General features: G+C 46.9%; 1 protein-coding gene across 2 annotated transcripts; it reads right to left on the bottom strand.

Moving 5' to 3' along the window:
• Positions 1 to 10,863: 10,863 nt before the first annotated feature.
• LOC124687024 (subtilisin-like protease SBT3.9) lies at positions 10,864 to 14,135 on the bottom strand. 2 transcript variants are annotated; one of them, XM_047220880.1, is made up of 10 exons: positions 14,053 to 14,135; positions 13,859 to 13,950; positions 13,678 to 13,775; positions 13,408 to 13,569; positions 12,694 to 13,307; positions 12,367 to 12,434; positions 12,012 to 12,278; positions 11,801 to 11,915; positions 11,496 to 11,667; positions 10,864 to 11,402 (listed from the first exon to the last, which is right to left on the bottom strand). In XM_047220880.1, the coding sequence occupies exons 1-10, from the start codon at positions 14,125 to 14,127 to the stop codon at positions 10,864 to 10,866; spliced, it is 2,202 nt and encodes a 733-aa protein (XP_047076836.1). In that variant the 5' UTR covers positions 14,128 to 14,135. The 2 variants fall into 2 exon arrangements, with proteins under 2 accessions (XP_047076836.1, XP_047076837.1); XM_047220881.1 differs by having other exon boundaries at positions 11,801 to 11,918; positions 12,030 to 12,278.
• Positions 14,136 to 18,237: the final 4,102 nt, after the last annotated feature.

The following is an 18,237-nucleotide window of genomic DNA, read 5'->3' as shown; positions in this document are numbered from 1 at the left end:
ACAGCGGAGCGTGTCTCTCTCCCACAAAGTGAATGCTAGGATCCATTTTATTCAAACAAAAACAAAAACAAAAACAAACCGACGCTCCAAGCAAAGTGCATAAGATGTGACGGAATAAAAATATAGTTTCAGGGGAGGGACCTGATAATGTTGTCGATGAAGAAGGGGATGCCTTGGGCATCCCCAAGCTTAGACGCTTGAGTCTTCTTAGAATATTCAGGGGTGAACCACCGGGGCATCCCAAGCTTAGAGCTTTCACTCTCCTTGATCATATTGCATCATACTCCTCTCTTGATCCTTGAAAACTTCCTCCACACCAAACTCGAAACAACTCATTAGAGGGTTAGTGCACAATAAAAATTAACATGTTCAGAGGTGACACAATCATTCTTAACACTTCTGGACATTGCATAAAGCTACTGGACATTAATGGATCAAAGAAATTCATCCAACATAACAAAAGAGGCAATGCGAAATAAAAGGCAGAATCTGTCAAAACAGAACAGTCTGTAAATATGTATTTTATTAGGGCACCAGACTTGCTCAAATGAAAATGCCCAAATTGAATGAAAGTTGTGTACATATCTGAGGATCACTCACGTAAATTGGCTTAATTTTCTGAGTTACCTACGGAGAATTAGACCCAGATTCGTTACAGCAAAGAAATCTGTTTCTGCGCAGTAATCCAAATCTAGTATTTACTTTACTATCAAAGACTTTACTTGGCACAACAAAACATAAAACTAAGATAAGGAGAGGTTGCTACAGTAGTAAACAACTTCCAAGACTCAAATATAAAACAAAGATACTGGTAGTAAAAACATGGGTTGTCTCCCATAAGCGCTTTTCTTTAACGTCTTTCGGCTAGGCGCGAAAGTGTATATCAAGTAACATCAAAGGGTGGTGCATCTACAGCGGGGTTTGGAGTTTTCTCAACCATGCATAGTATATTGGATACATAATTTTCAGCGTCTCCCTTTTCATTAGTCTTGGGCTTGCTACTCTCATCGAACAAATTTTCAGGAACAAGCCAAGCATAGTTATTTTCTAGTGCATCATTCATAGCTACGAGTTTACATGGTATTGGTGCTTTGATCTCCCCACCATCATTAGTATTATTAGTGTACCTTATTCTATCCATGTCCATTTTTCAAGGAGACCAACAAAATTAGTATGAGAACCAAGCATATTAAATTTAGCAAAGACCTTTCTAGCCTCTCTTGCTAGACCACCAAATTCTCTAAGAAGGGTTTCTAAAACAAAATCTTTCTTTTCCCCCTCTTCCATATCACCGAGTGTAAGAAACATGTGTTGGATTATAGGATTGAGATTAACAAATTTAGTTTCCAACATGCGAACTAGAGCAGCAGCAGCAATTTCATAAGTAGGAGCAAGTTCTACCAAGTGTCTATCTTCAAAATCTCCAACGGTACTAACATGACTGAAAAATTCTTCTATATTGTTTCTCCCAATTATAGACCCGCGTCCTACCGGTATGTCTTTTGTGGTAAAATTAAAAGGAAACATGATGAATCAAGTAAAGTAAATGCAAGTAACTAATTTTTTTGTGTTTTTGATATAGCAAACAAGATAGTAAATAAAGTAAAGCTAGCAACTAATTTTTTTGTGTTTTGATATAATGCAGCAAACAAAGTAGTAAATAAAATAAAGCAAGACAAAAACAAAGTAAAGAGGTTGGGAAGTGGAGACTCCCTTGCAGGCGTGTCTTGATCTCCCCGGCAACGGCGCCGGAAATTTGTTCGTCGGCGCGGAGTTGGCGTGGGAGTTAGAAATCTTTGTGGAGTAACTTTTCTTCGGATCCCCGGCAACGGCGCCGGAAATTTGCTTGATGCGTGTAATTGACACGTCCGTTGGGAACCCCAAGAGGAAGGTGTGATGCGCACAGCGGCAAGTTTCCCTCGGTTAGAAACCAAGGTTTAATCGAACCGAGTAGGAGTCAAGAAGCACGTTGAAGGTTGATGGCGGCGGGATGTAGTGCGGCGCAACACCGGAGATTCGGCGCCAACGTGGAACCTGCACAACACAACCAAAGTACTTTGCCCCAACGAAACAGTGAGGTTGTCAATCTCACCGGCTTGCTGTAACAAAGGGTTAACCGTATTGTGTGGAAGATGATTGTTTGCAAGAAAACAGTAAAGAACAATTAATTGCAGCAGATTTGTATTTCAGTATAAAAGAATGGACCGGGGTCCACAGTTCACTAGAGGTGTCTCTCCCATAAGATAAAAGCATGTTGGGTGAACAAATTACAGTCGGGCAATTGACAAATAGAGAGGGCATAACAATGCACATACATGACATGATAAATATAGTGAGATTTAATTGGGCATTACGACAAAGTACATAGACCGCCATCCAGCCGCATCTATGCCTAAAAAGTCCACCTTCAGGTTATCATCCGAACCCCTCCGGTATTAAGTTGCTAACAACGGACAATTGCATTAAGTATTGCGCGTAATGTAATCAATAACTACATCCTCGGACATAGCATCAATGTTTTATCCCTAGTGGCAACAACACATCCATAACCTTAGGGGTTTCATCACTCCCAGATTCACGGAGACATGAACCCACTATCGAGCATAAATACTCCCTCTTGGAGTTACTAGCATCAACTTGGCCGAGCCTCTACTAATAACGGAGAGCATGCAAGATCATAAACAACACATAGGTAATAACTTGATAATTAACATAACATGGTATTCTCTATCCATCGGATCCCGACAAACACAACATATAGCATTACGAGATAGATGATCTTGATCATGTTAGGCAGCTCACAAGATCCAACAATGAAGCACAATGAGGAGAAGACAACCATCTAGCTACTGCTATGGACCCATAGTCCAGGGGTGAACTACTCACTCATCACTCCGGAGGCGACCATGGCGGTGAAGAGTCCTCCGGGAGATGAATCCCCTCTCCGGCAGGGTGCCGGAGGAGATCTCCGAGAATCCCCCGAGATGGGATTGGCGGCGGCGGCGTCTCCGGAAGGTTTTCCGTATCGTGGCTCTCGGCATCGGGGGTTTCGCGACGGAGGCTTTAAGTAGGCGAAAGGGCAACGTGGGGGGCCACACGAGGGCCCCACACCATAGGTCGGCGCGGCCGGGGCCCGGGCCGCGCCGCCCTATGGTGGCGGCGCCTCGTGGCCCCACTTCGACTCCTCTTCGGTCTTCGGAAGCTTCGTGTCAAAATAGGACCATGGGCGTTGATTTCGTCCAATTCCGAGAATATTTCGTTACTAGGATTTCGAAACCAAAAACAGCGAGAAAACGAGCAATCGGCTCTTCGGCATCTTGTTAATAGGTTAGTTCCGAGAAAATGCACGAATATGACATAAAGTGTGCATAAAACATGTAGATATCATCAATAATGTGGCATGGAACATAAGAAATTATCGATACGTCGGAGACGTATCGGCGACACGCTCCAAAGTGTTCACCGGGCTCTCGGAATGGCGGTGCGAGCGAATGAGCTACCATGAAATTAATCTCCCGACGCGAGACACTGGTGCGTTCTTCGACGGGGCGGACAGGTCCACTCCATCGAGCGCGCCTTCAGGTGAGAACCCTTTCCACCTGATGCCGTGTGAGCGGGTTCTCTAGAAAGATCCGATGAGGTCGGCTTCGAGGATCGCTTTGACCTCGTCATACTTCTTCTTGAGCTCCTCGGTCAGATCCTCGTACGTGACCGGAGTACCTTCCGCCATCTCAGATGTAGATGGCGATGCAGTTGATGTCGAAGACTGTCCCACCGGGCGTGCCGAATGTGTTGCGGTCGAGAACCCACCGGCGAGCAGCGACGGGCAACACGAGTAGAGCCGGGAGGCTCCCGGGACTGCGGCTGGCCCTGGTCCCTCGAGCGACGGCCCGCAAAGACTCGGCACGCACGTCCGATGCTGGTGCAAGGGCGTGCCACCGACCTATACCCGGTCGGGAAGGTGATGGATTTGCCTCGCTTAGTTTCCTGCATGGCATACACGTAAACATTAAATACGAGCCTCGATCGGCTTTCGAGGTTGTCCCGTGGATCGGCTCAAAGAGCCGATCCACCCATGATTCGTACGAGGTGTACGATCATATGAGTGGTCCTGCTTGATCGAAATAAAGCTAAAACGACCTACTACGATTTAGGGTTTTCACCACATAATCGGAACATCCTACGCGTGATTGAGCCTCGGCGGCCACGCACGGTGATCATAAACCGACCCTAGACAAGGCCTAAAAACCAACATGAAGTTGATCCCCGGAACATCCTTGTCTAGGGCTAGCAAACTACACCCTACGTGCCACTTGGATCCTTCAACCCGTTTGTAAGGCCTAACTATGCGGATATTAAACTAATCCTTGAAGAACAAGGAGCAATCATAACGGATCGGATCTACTAAATAACGATCAAGCGAGGTGCCGCCCTTACACCTAAGATAGGTGTAAGGGCGGCTAGACGTCTAAGGGTTGCACGGACGAAAGAATATGATACGATGAAACAATGCTAACCCTAACACGTCTATGATAACCACGTTGCTCGCCATCAACAAGGCTTCGGCACGAGCAACGCATGAACAGCGAATAAACGTGTCATTGCCTAGATCGCAAGATGCGATCTAGGCAGCATGATGCTTACCCGGAAGAAACCCTCGAGACAAGGGAGTTGGCGATGCGCCTAGATTGGTTTTTGGTGAACGTGATTGTTGTTTATTTCGAAACCCTAGATACATATTTATAGTCCGTAGACTTTCTAACGTGGGAGTAATCCCAACCGTGCACGAGCCAAATTCTATCTAACCGACACGTATCCTACTATATTTACAGATACACGGGCAAACTAGCCCAAACTTTGTATACAAGGCCGATTCATGTATATCTTCTATGTATATTCTTCAAGCCCATCTTTAATCGCGGCCCACCTCTGATCCGGTCAAATTCTGGTGATAACAGGTTCCCAGCTATCTACACTAGTGGTAACTCTCCAATAACAAGTGTTGGGTGAACAAATTACAGTTGGGCAATTGATAGGATTGAAATAGCATTAATACAGAACATCATGATTATTAATCATGTAGGCATGTTTTTCATATATAGTCATACGTGCTCGCAATGAGAAACTTGTACAACATCTTTTGTCCTACCAGCCGGTGGCAGCCGGGCCTCTAGGGAATCTCATCGGAAATTAAGGTACTCCTTTTAATAGAGCACCGGAGCAAAGCATTAACACTCCGTGAAAACATGTGATCCTCATATCTAAGCCTTCCCCTCCGGTTGTCCCAATTTCGTCACTTTGGGGCCTTTGGTTCCGGACATAGACATGTGCAAACAACTTGTAGATACAATCTAAGCAATAAGTATAGAGCTTAAATCTAAGATCATGCCACTCGGGCCCTAGTGACAAGCATTAAACACAACAAGATTGCAGCAACAATAACTTCACAACTTTATAGATAGACTAATCATAATGTAACAATCCATCGGATCCCGACAAACACAACACCGATTACATCGGATGAATCTCAATCATGTAAGGCAGCTCATGAGATCATTGTATTGAAGTACATGGGGGAGAGAATACCAACTAGCTACAGCTAGAACCCGTAGTCCATGGGGGAACTACTCACGGAGCATGATGGAGGCGGTGGCGTTGATGGAGATGGCTTCGGGGGCACTTCCCCGTCCGGCAGGGTGCCGGAACAGAGACTTCTGTCCCCCGAAACGGAGTTTCGCGATGGTGGCGGCGCCCCTGGAGTCTATCTGGAGTTTCGTCAATTGGTATCGAAGATTTAGGTCGGGACGGCTTAAATAGGCGAAGAGGCGGCGCAAAAGGGTTTCTGGGGGGCCCACACAGTAGGGGGGCGCCCCACCCCTTGGCCGCGCCGCCCTGGCGTGTGGGGCCCCCCTGGCTCGCCTCCGACTCTCCTTGGGGGTTCTGGGGTCTTCCGGAAAAAATAAGATGTTTGGCGTTGATTTCGTCCAATTCGGAGAATATTGCCCGAACAGCCTTTCTGGAACCAAAAACAGCAGAAAACAGGAACTGGCACTTCGGCATCTTGTTAATAGGTTAGTTCCGAAAAATGCATAAAAACATTATAAAGTGGAAGCAAAACATGTAAGTATTGTCATAAAACAAGCATGGAACATCATAAATTATAGGTACGTTGGAGACGTATCAGCGTCACAGTAACTTTTCTCTTATCGTGGCTCTCGGTACTAGGGTTTTCGCGACGGAGAGAATAAATAGGCGAAGGGGCAGAGTCGGGGGACGCTCGAGGGGCCCACCCCACAGGGCGGCGCGGCCAGGGGTGGGGCCGCGCCCACTAGGGTGTGGCCGCCTCGCGTCCCCTCTTCGTCTCCTCTTCGGACTTCTGGAAAGCTCCGTGAAAAATAAGACCGTGGGCTTTTGTTTCGTCCAATTCCGAGAATATTTCCTGTGTAGGATTTCTGAAACCAAAAACAGCGAGAAAACGAGAGCCGGCGCTTCGGCATCTTGTTAATAGGTTAGTGCCGAAAAATGCATCAAAATGATATAAAGTGCATATAAAACATGTGAGTATTGTCATAAAACTAGCATGGAACATAAGAAATTATAGATACGTTTGAGACGTATCAGTTGTCTCTAGCTACAACGACAAACTGGTGGGGTCATTGACCAGGTCAGTTGCCACGCAGGCAACGACCGGTCAAAGGCCATGAGAGGGTCCCATGGCCACATCACGCCAGTCGGCGCCTCAACGCCGACGGCCAGTTGGAGACGGCGCCGCCGATTTAGGGTATCCCAGGATGCGCGACTAGTCTCTATCGAACCCCCTCGACCTGCTGAACAACGTGATGGTGGTGTTTTTTCCGAAAAGACCACCGGAGCATCGTCGGAGAGAAAGCCCGCGGCGGAGCAACTCCGGCGAGTTTCGGAACTGGAGCTACCGATGATCTAGGACGCAATAAAAGGTGTCGGACACACGTAGAGTTACCCTTATTCTTCCTAGATGGTCGCCAGAGAGAATCACGGACGAAGGCGAGCTCTATTTCGCCATTTCCGTTGATGGCCGGAGAAACGGAACGGGAGATTGTTGACGTCTGGGACCTCCTCTTCTCGATTGCTTTCAGATGGTTGATCACTGTGATCGGGCGCATCTCCTAGACCACTTGACAGGCTGCGGGTTGCTTGAATTATGGCTACTGAGAGTTGGCCAGTGACATGTCGGAGAAGAATGCGATAGATTGAGAGAGGCAGAGAGAGATTGGAAGGACGGAGATGAACTAGGGTTTCATAAAGATGCTCCTGATGGTTTTATCGCGCTGGAGGTGGTCGACAACGCCCTCTCGCCGGCGACAATCGTCACGATGCAGCGGTGCTGTCGGCGCATGGTTCGGGCACGAATCTTGGCGGTAACGGATAAGGTGGACGCAATAGATCTTATATGCACCTCTGGCTTGGTCGCTAGCGTCCGTCGCAGTCAAGAACGGTGGCCGAGACGTGGCGACCGACTTCACCGCGTCGTTGAGCTCGGGGAGGAAGACGGAGCTGTTTTGCTTCAGTTTTTAACGAATGGGTACGTGGGTCAGTTTGGGCTGGCTTGGTGGGCTGCTGCTGGGCTAGTTGCTGGGCTTGGCTGCTGGGCTGCTACGGCCAGGTAAGGCTTCTCATTTTCTTCTTTTCTATTTCTTTTTTCATTTTCTGTTTTAAATTTTTATTTTTGGTTTTGTTTATTTGAATCCAAATTTGAACTCTGTTATTTTTGTAGGTTTCTAACTATTTGAATTCCATTAGGTCTATTAAAAGGATCACTACCTTACTTGGTTGTTTCTAACTAATGTATAAGGGTATTTACTTGGTATTCCTTTTATGAGAAAATAATTTAGATTTGACCTTATTACTTAATTTCTTATTTGATAATGTGATCACTTGCTTATTATTTTATGTGCTCACCTATTTCCTAAGAACTTGGAACTTATGTCAAAACTTCTCCAAAGTTATTACTATTTTATCTTTTAATAGAACCCTGAAATATCTAGAGTAGATATTATTCTCATCATGGTTTGGTCTTGGTTATAAGGATGAGTGGTTAATCACCACACATGGGTTTAATTATAGGATTTAGCACTAGGTTTTTTTTATGTTCAATAATTGAAGCATAAGATTTAACTTGTGTGCAATTCTAGTGTTCTAATTATATTTACCTAATGGCACATGGTTTGAAACTCAAATGTGGCCTAGGTTTTAATTGTGATCACCCAAGTGATGCACAACTAGGACTGATCATCTAACAACCTTACTTGTATTTGAGTTTAGGTCATGGTCTTAGGATTTACTTATGTTCACTAGTTGAACTATAAGTGAAATAAAGATGTGATCTCTAAGTGGTACACAACTATAGGTTGGAATATGATATAGGGTTTTAGGTGTGCAAGGAATATGTCAAGTTGACTAGGGTTTGATTTTCCTCCCATTACTAGGATGGTTACCTCAAAGGATCATTTAGGTTTATATAGAGGCTTTACTTGGCAAGGTCTTGATATCCTTCATGTGTTTCACTACTTAAGATGTGGAGAATGATCTAGGGTTGCTCACTTAGTAGTCTCCCTATGATTTCATGTGATTGATGATATCTGCTTATTATACTAGATTTAACTTATGGCTTATTCTCCTATTTCTCCAAAGCATGATCATGGCATTATCATGATCAACTTATTCTTAATAGCTCCTTACTTAAAGTTCTTAGGTTTTATGATCATTACCTAATGTTGATGATCATGGGTTTCTCTTACCAAAGGTTTGACTAAGAATATTTCACTCTCATCCCCAAGATCAAGTGCTTGCTCAAATAACTTGAGTGTAACACTTTATCTTGAATATCTTGTATAGACAACATTACTCTAGGGTGTATGAGATACTCATAGTATCTCCTTAAATATAAATAGGTTAAGTCTCCACTTGGCTAGTTTTGTTTGAATGGTTCCTACTTTATTTTTAAATGTCAAGAATGTGGTTCTACTCCTTTAAAGTTGTACTACCTCACCACTTCTCAATGAAATGGATTATATCCAAGGACATTATCTCAAGTGTTGACATTGCATTACTTCTCTAATAGATACCTCTCTCTTCTCTAGATTATTTTGGATAGAGAAGAATAGAATAAGTGGAACTAGGAATAATACTAGTGTTGATCTCCTTGTCATGAATCCAAGAATGAAGTGGAATGAATGAATACCATGAGGTTCATGGTAGGAACATGTATTAGTTTAAGACATGGAAACGATAAGTAGAGAATAGTTTTTCTCAATTCTTTCTATTCTTTGGTTTGTAGTTGAATATATATATCCATATGTTATGGCAAGGAATACCATATTATGATCTTTGAGAAGATCAAGTAGTTGATCCTTGATTAATAAGTTGTTGTGTTGGTTTTAGTTCCATTTGATCTAACCCATAGATTAATTCATCTCTACCCAAAACAATGTTTTAACAAAGATCACATTGAGGTTTATAGCACTTGACTTGATGATCTACTTCAATTCCATCAAGTTAAGTGAAACTTCAGTTACTGTGACATGTTTTATTTAAAAGCGCAAAAATTTTCCGGATTTTCTATGCATGAATGTAATGCACACATCTGTTTCCTCTCTTTTTGTAACCCCAAATCCTGGGATGTTACAATATTCCTGTAGGGACGGGTGTTAGGGTCCCCGAACGGAGATGCTCTAACAATCGGCTTTCTAGCAAAGCTGGCTAGCTGGGAGTGGAGAGAAGCTAGTGGCACGCGAAGCCACAACCGATCTTCTGGTGAGAGGTGATCAAATAGGGAATAAAATTCTTAAGTACTATTAAATAGGGAATTCAACTTTTAATTAGTGTTAAATAACGAAAAACCAGTTTTGAACCCGCTCATATGCTCCTGGTCCAATAAACAAATTCAAATAAATTTGAAAGTTTTGTACAATGAACATGAACAAGTGTTCTAATTGTGCACCAAAAATCTCCGAGAAAAGACATATATGATGGTCTGGACAAAAATAGACAAAATGTTCATTGTACAAAAGTTTCAGATTTTTGTATTAATTTTCCATTTTTTTTCTATTTGTTTATTGAACCGGGAGCATATTAGCCCGGGTTCAGAAACACCTAGTCCGCTAAATAAGGAATTCTTTCTTTTCTTATGGTCTCTCACTAGTCACTCCTTCCATCTAAAAAAAGGTTTTAAATTGATTAAATCCGTTTGATGTTATATGTTTGTTCCACATTGAACGGTTTATTTTAATTTAGGTTGTACTCCAAATGATTCTCAGATTTTAGGGTGAAAGTTAAGCAAACCTAAAGTAAAGAGTTGCAAACTGAATTTGGCACAAGTTCAGGAAGTAAATTGGACTTCTCTCCCATAATGATGATTCCAAAGTATTATGCCACAACATCACCATACTTTTGACTACAAACATGTTTGAAGCGTATGTTGGTTCTGCTACAGTTTCAAGGATTGTTATCCATTTCCCATGAACGAGGACATGTAAGCATAATTAAAATAAGCTGCAAGGAAATAAGGTTGTTAAAATGATATACAGACATTTCTTCTTTAAGTGGTTAATTGAAATGATCATAGAAGTAAAATTTAAAGGAAATACGTACGCTACTAGAGCATTGTAAGGACGACCATGCTGTAAACAGTAAACTCATGAACTAATGGTGTATTGGACACCAATAGACTAGAGTGAAAGAAACAATCGCTTGAGAAAAATATACTTATACAGTATATTCATGTAAAATATTTTGTGTAAAGGAAAAATAAACAAATACATATCCAGCCTTTCCCCAACTTTTATCTAAGAGAAATATACAAATGGAGGAAGAGAACAAATGAACTTAAGATGTATCCGCGACAAAGTCTTGTATCACAGTTCGCACAGCAATAGGAATTCTCACTGAGTACGCACTTTGATCCTTCCATGCCAAACCACCAAATGTGTACCCACCTTGCACCCTTTGCTTCGCCGTAAACGTTACTTTAAACGTCACACTTTTACTACCACCTGCAGTGAAAGTTATCACGGATGGCTCCACGGACATGGCTACTCCTGCTGGAGCTTGAACAACCGCTTGGTAAGTTGATTCCACCGGCCCGACGTTCGTGATAGTGCGCCATACAATGACCTGATTCTTGAGGTTCGGCACGGCGATTGAAGGGAGATTAAGATTTAGTTGGTAGGACTCGCAACCATCTAACAATCCGACGGTGCAGTTAAAGAAATTATTGTACTCCTTTGCATCCACGTCATATACTAAACCAGGATCAGCAGCCCTGTCCGGGTTCAAGTGGCCGCCGCCAAAGTCAAATGGGTCTGCTAGTTTCCTTGGGACCGAATCTGCTTGTATCGGCATACCAAAACGATCGGTCACCGATGCTGCAATGGATCCGAAGGAACGATCCGTGTTAGTCATAAATTATGTTGATTTATGTGTTAGAACTTTAGTGTAGCGATGTTCTCGCCACGTACCTGTGGTGACAATAGCGGATTTGATCATGGTAGGAGACCAGTTAGGGTGAACCGACTTGATCAAAGCGGTGACCGCCGAGACATGCGGGCATGCCATGGATGTCCCCGAATTGAACACATAGGAGTCTCCGCTGGCAGCCAAGATGCTGACTCCGGGTGCTGCTATGTCAGGCTGTCCAAATATATAGATACAAGTTTTAGAGGCAAGATAACAATGTTGCTAGTAAAACTGTTTGCGGATATTACGTTTATTTTATTTATAATATTTTGTACTATATATCCTGAATGAAGGTGCTAATATATACCTTGAGTATACCGGGGAAGAGAGGGCTTGGCCCTCTCGACGAGAACGAGGCGACCCTCGGCGACAGCACCCCGTTTCCAACAACTGTTACCGTAGGCGAGACCTTCACCACGGGACTCCTAGGATGACACATGAAGAAATCGATGAATATACTTGGAGTTGCAGAAAGAAGAAAAAAAATTGTTCAGACAGCACGGCAATTAAGCTCTCACCTTGCTGTGTCAAAATACGATCTAATTCTTTCTGCGATCTCAAAATCCACCAGTACGCAGGGCATAATGCCTTCGCAACTAGCCGTGTATTCGAGGAGGTTGGTAGTGTACTGTGCGAAGATGAGGCCCTTGGCGCCAGCCGTGACGGTCTGGTTGATGGCATATGGAAGCGCTACCGTGGGCGGCCAGGACTTGGCATCCGCTGGTCCATAGCACAGGACGATTTTGCCGGTGACGTTGCTCGACGCCACTGACTTGGCGTCGCACCTGCACAAAAGTTATAAATTGTTCAGAATGACTGAGCCTTGAAGATTAATTAAGTACAAAACAAATGCGTGTCAAGTGACTGCCTTACCTCCCCGCATCAACAAGGTCCTTAAAGTCGCTGCTGATCACAGATGCATTGTAGTGACGAGATTGACCCTGCGTTTGAAATCAACCACACAATAATAAGGAATACTATAAGGAGTAATTAAAAGAATGAAGGAAAGCTTTATGGACGATTTCAAGCTAAATAAATTTGTTGCTAGTTTCAACGACCACAGCCAAGTCAAGTTAACTTGTCAAAACTATATGATCAATAGAGGAAAGATAGCGTGTCAAGTTGATCTTCCTTGGAACTACCAGTCGCAAACATTATTAAGTAACAATAATCAATAGAGGAAAGATAGCGTGTACTTACCACCAGCTTTTCTTTGTTCCCGAGAGATATCAGGGTTGGGAAAGACCGGTCAATAGTGCTAGCAGCCACCGTGGTGACCCAAGGAACGGCATTCGTCACCGTCTGCGGCACGGGGCCATCGTTTCCACCGGCAAACACGACTGAGATCCCTCTCTGCACGGCGTGCAGCGTCCCGGAGTACTCGTGACCGGCTCCTCCCAGCGAGAGCGACAACACGTCCACGCCGTCGTGTATGGCATCGTCGATGGCTGCAAGGACTGCGGCGTCGGGGCAGCCCTCGCCCTCCCAGCATGCCTTGTAGATACCAAGCCGCGCATGCGGAGCCCCACCACGCGCCACGCCGGTGGCCAGGCCCCCGTAGCTCACGCCTCGCACCTCCACGCCAGCGATCGTCGATGCGACGTGCGTGCCGTGGCCGTTGATGTCCCTAGGCGAGTTATAGTCGCTCTTGAGCGACTCAGCACTAATGCCACGGTCGTACGACCGCGCGCCGATGATCTTTCTGTTGCAGCTCGTGGTGTTGAACAGCTCGCCGGTCTGGCATTTTCCTTTCCACCGTGCCGGTACAGGCCCATACCCGTTGTCGTTAAAGCTTCGTGATTCAGGCCATATGCCTGTTGTAACAGAATCATATGCATATGCATGGGGTCAAATGGTGCTCAATCTCCAGGTCTTCTCAGGTTTTGGATTTAAAGTTGATATGGGATTGCAAACCTGTATCCACGACACCGATGATTACATCTTCACCATACTTGGCTTTCTGGAGGAGGCCCGACTGCTGTGGTGGTTTGTAGTCAACGCCGAGGAAATCCCAACTCCGAGTTGTGTGCAGTTCGTGAAAAATGTTACGCTTCACGGAGACAACTTCAGGGAACTCTACATTCGGAATGGTTGATTAGACACGTCTATCATGCATGTAGAATATAAAGATGCAAGTAAAAAAAGGAATATAAAGATGCCATCTCAGGATCACCAACTACTTACTTGCTAGTGTCTCAGCTTGAGATTCAGTTAGCATTGCCGCGAACCCAGAAAATCCGTGCTTGTAACTGTAGACTATCGACTTCAAGGCTTCCTCTTTGCTGTTACGGGTAATACAAACATGTTAGCGATCAGTTTTGGTTCATGGTAACAGTATGTGACATGAATTATGACAGGCTAGTACCTCCCAAGAACCGAGGTTAGTGTGTCATGGTGTGACGCGGTGACCACCGATGGATCATCATGTTTCTTATCACCCATATACACTATGTAGAGCTGAGATTTGATGCACAAAGTCGTTAAGAAACAGTATCAGGGCAGGCCGAGTGGAAGAAATTATACAAAGTTAAGCCTTCTGAACAAAGAGGGGCATCTTACCCTCGACGCATTAGCTGAAAAAGGCAACATCGTCACTAGTAGCAGGGCACAACAGAATCCTGTTCTCAAATCCATGTCTGATTTCGAGAAGAATGTTATGTTCTTGTGTTCCGTGGTGTGTTTGTATGGTATGTATATATAGCAACAAGGAATATGACCAACGGGTGCAAGAGCAGTTCAAAGGAACGTGTTTGCGTGTTTTTAGAGCATCTCCAACAGAGGCTCTAAAATTTGGCGCTGTAAACGTCGTTTGCAGCGCGCTGGATCCGGATACAGCGCGCGACGCTGGCGCGTGCTTCGCCGGAGGCTCTATTTTACAGCGCAACCAAAAAAGCCAAAAACAGCCCTTCACCGAGAGGCTGTAAAATAGAGCTCCACAAACAAGTTTTTTCAACATACATACAACAAACAAGATCAAACACCCACAAATAAATCTGAAAAAATCAACTAAATTACTGTAAATTATCCATATAGCTAGAAATTGATCTCAAGCTAGCAATCGAATCCCCGTGCGCGGCCGAAATCAGTCCGTGCGTGCGTGCGCGGCGACATCAATCGAGTCCGTGCGCGGCTGGAAATCCGTGCGTGCGTGCGCGGCCGCGCGAGCTTCGGCTCCAGCTCCGCCAGCGAGTGCCGCAGCCGTGCCGTCTCCTCCACCGCGTCGTCCCGCGTCCGCGTGGCCGCGTCGAGCCGCCGCGAGAGGTCGGCGGCCAGGCGCCACTGCTCGCCTCCGTCGCCGCCCTCCGAGGCCGAGGCTGAGGTTGTCGTCGTCGACGGCGACGAGCGCGGGGTGGAGCGCCGGGTTAGGACACGAAGAGCGAGCGGATGACGGCCCCCGGCGACGCGGACGCCACGGCGCGCTGCTTGAAGCGGCGGTCGGAGCAGGACACCGCCGCGATGTACGCCGCCGACGCTCGTGTCGGCCGCGCCGCCCTCGCTCCGGCCGCGCCGCCTCGCTCCGGCGGGAGATGGGGGAAGTTGGGTGCGTCGGCCATGGCGCGGCGGGGAGATGGGGCAGGTCGACGGGGCGGCCATGGCCCATGGCGCATCGGGCGAGGGGAGCTCGAGCGGGGCATGGCATCGGCTTGGATTTGAGCGTCAGTTTTCTTCCCGCGGTGGAGAAGCCAACTTACAGCGCGCGCCAGTTGACGCACCAAATATAGAGCTTTGGATAGCGCAAACTACCGCGCGCACTAAAATATTTACAGCGCGACCTATTTTACAGCGTCTGCTGGAGGGCGGAAAAACGCGTTTGGCGCTGTATATTGGCAGTTTTTTTAGCGCGCGCCTAGTTTAGAGCCTCTGTTGGAGATGCTCTTAGGTGACACAGGAGAATAATAGCGACTAGATCAATGTTATTAGAGGAACTGGGGAAGCATCGTGTCTTTTCAAGAAAGAAACCGTTTGCTTTGATCTGGTCCGCCGCCACGATTAAACAACCAAGTACCAAACCGGATAATAAATATTATGTTCTCTGATGTAATGACCTGATCGATTTGACGCTTTCTTGACCAAGCTCCGGATGTACATCAGCGCATAAAACGGACGCTGCTTGGATGGCGCATACATCCTCCGTAGACATAGACAGACTCTCTAATCATCAGAACCTCATCGTCAACGACCCCTCCTCCCGCACCCCTCCCAAACCCTAAACACACCCCGCCGCTGCCGCTGCCGCCGCCGCCGGTAGCGCCTCCGGGCAAAGGCCGCGGGGCGTGGCGGCGGCGGCCTCTCCTTGTTGCCGCGCTGGGACGGCGACCGGGATCCCTCGACGCTCGCTGCGGCCGGTCGGATTTGGTGATGGGCGGCGGCGGCGGCCAGACCTCTGCGCGACGGCCAGAAGCGGCAGCCCCTTGCCTTCCACCGGATCTTCACCGTAGCACGCCGGAGGGGCTGGTGGCGGGCAGCGGCCAGGACATGATCTGCGCCACTTTCCCCCCGCCTCTCGGCCGTGTGTGGAGGCGATCTCGGGTTTCTCTCGCGCCACGAGGTCGCCCGGGGCAGCAGCCTTGGATACGACGGTGGAGGTGGCCATCTTCTTCGTCGGAGAGGGTCGGCCTGCGGTTGGTGGTGGTGGATCCATCGATCTATCACCGCTTTCCGGCGGCATGATGGAGGAGCTTGGAAGCCGGCGTCGGTGTCGCCGGTGGTGGGTTGGAGTGGCCAGCCCGGGATGGTCGCCGACGTGGGGGTCCGGCCTGAATAAAGGCGGCGGTCCTAGGGCCTCTCTTGCGTGAAGAGGAGGACCTACCGGAGGCGTGGACTCGTGATCTGGCCGGATTGTTAAGTTCCGGAAGGCTCCGCCGATGAATGTAACAGTGCTTTTGCCTGGAGTTTGTTGGATCGGAGGTATTCGGTCATGCGCACCCATGTTTTTATTCAGACCGATTGGTTCTGGAGGGAGCGGCGCGAAGCTCTTTTTCTTTGATTGACATCAAGTGACTATGGATCCATGATGAAAGTCGGAAGAAGAGAATTTCATGAAGGCCAGAGGGAGGACTAGCTAAGGGAGGTTCAAGTCTTTGCGATGTTGAGGGACTTGCTTGGTGTTTCGGGCTTCACAGCGGCGATATGAAAGTGGGGGCGACAACACGGGTGAAGTGCGAGTCCTACCTTTCGGGGTGAAAACCCAAAGTCCGGCCTTAATTGGTTGTGCCTGGCAATGTCCTTGGTGCAGGCATTTGTTTTGAGAGCGGGGACTGAGTACGTAATTCAGGTGTTGTCTTGGCGGTGGATGTATTGCTGTTGTTAGCCCCGAGATACTGTAGCGGGACTTTTATTTCTTAGTTTTCTTTTCTTGTTTTTAGCTGTGTGCATCCGTAGTGCCATTAGGGTGGTGCGTTGTTGCAGTGGCTGGGTGTAATTGGTATCTTCTTGATATTAATATATTCCCTTTATCGAAAAAAATTAAGCGTCGGTAGGTAATACGTAGCAATATTGGCAGACGCGGCCTGAATTTCAAAAGTACAGTGGAATTTGCAGTCACAGAAACATTCTACGGCGTTTGTTGGCCTCCGGCACTTCATTATTCTATTGCATCATGGCAAACTGTTTCAGGATAATCTCACAAGCATCACCGTGATACATACATACAGAAGGTAGAAAATTCAGTTGCCCGCAGGAGGCGATGTGCCGCATCCTTTGTCACACGAGATGACGAGACCTCTGGAAAAGGGAAGGGCGTACTGCATTTTGCATACGAGAATAGAGCTTAACACACAAGAAAAAACCGGGCCTGAAAACAACATACCGCTCTGTTTTTGAGTGGGCCAAAAAATCGCACAAGCGACGAAACCTCAATACACTAGTAGGGCAAAGGAAAAAATCCAAAACAAACCTTAAATTCATAGGCAAAAGCTAAATCAAACCCTAAATTTGCAATCCCTGAAATTGGCACTCCGAATTTATCAATCCCGGTCTATTTTAAACCTTGTAACGTTTTTTGACAGCAGAAAATAAAAAGTCTAAAACAGAATAATTCGCTACTTTCATCGACAAGCTGGGCCCACTTGTCATATGTATCATCTACCTCTAATCTCTCCTTCCCAATCGATTTCTCTATCACACATCTGGTTCTCATGGGGCACGCCCCGCGCACACGCAGCGGGTCTTCCACACCACCAATGCGGCGGTCAAATGGACGGAGGGCACGGCTCGGAGGAGCACCCACGGGGATGGTGGCGGAACGCCTCTGCTGCTTGGACGGGATGCACGACCGATGTTGCTCCGGACGGGTTGTCACTTGCCGATGTGTCCACCGTCCCGTTCCCTTTCTCGGTTACCATGTCCGTCGTCCCTACCCGGCTTCCACGACCCGCCCCGCTCGGCCACTGCACGCACCCGTCCAGCTCAACCCCAACATCTGCGGGGAACCGGTGAGAGGAGCACGCGAGCACGTACGCACACGCATAAGCCCGCGTGTCCTGCGCGCCCCAGCATGGCTCCTCAAAATCCGGTCGCCTCATGCTCGCCAGATCGCCGACGAGCGACGCGGCCAGCCGCGCCAGCGACATACGCGACTGCGGAATAAACGGTGGGAGGGTTGGGATTGGGTGGGTTGCTGTGAGAAAGATTTGGGGAAAGAGATGGATATGACATATGGCTCAGAATATCCCGGCCGGGATTGTAGCATCCCCATGTGCCAAACAGGTTCAAGGTCTAAAATAGACCGGGATTGATGAGTTC

This window comes from Lolium rigidum, chromosome 2 (genome assembly GCF_022539505.1).
Source record: "Lolium rigidum isolate FL_2022 chromosome 2, APGP_CSIRO_Lrig_0.1, whole genome shotgun sequence".
Taxonomy (NCBI): Eukaryota; Viridiplantae; Streptophyta; class Magnoliopsida; order Poales; family Poaceae; genus Lolium; species Lolium rigidum.
This window is presented reverse-complemented; position numbering and strand designations above follow the sequence as displayed.

Coding starts and splice junctions, on each gene's coding strand:
- LOC124687024 (XM_047220880.1), bottom strand. CDS start 14,127: ATGGATTTGAGAACAGGATTCTGTTGTGCCCTGCTACTAGTGACGATG. Junction 13,776..13,858: donor CTAACCTCGGTTCTTGGGAG/GTACTAGCCTGT, acceptor TACCCGTAACAG/CAAAGAGGAAGCCTTGAAGT. Junction 12,435..12,693: donor GGAACAAAGAAAAGCTGGTG/GTAAGTACACGC, acceptor TTTCAAACGCAG/GGTCAATCTCGTCACTACAA.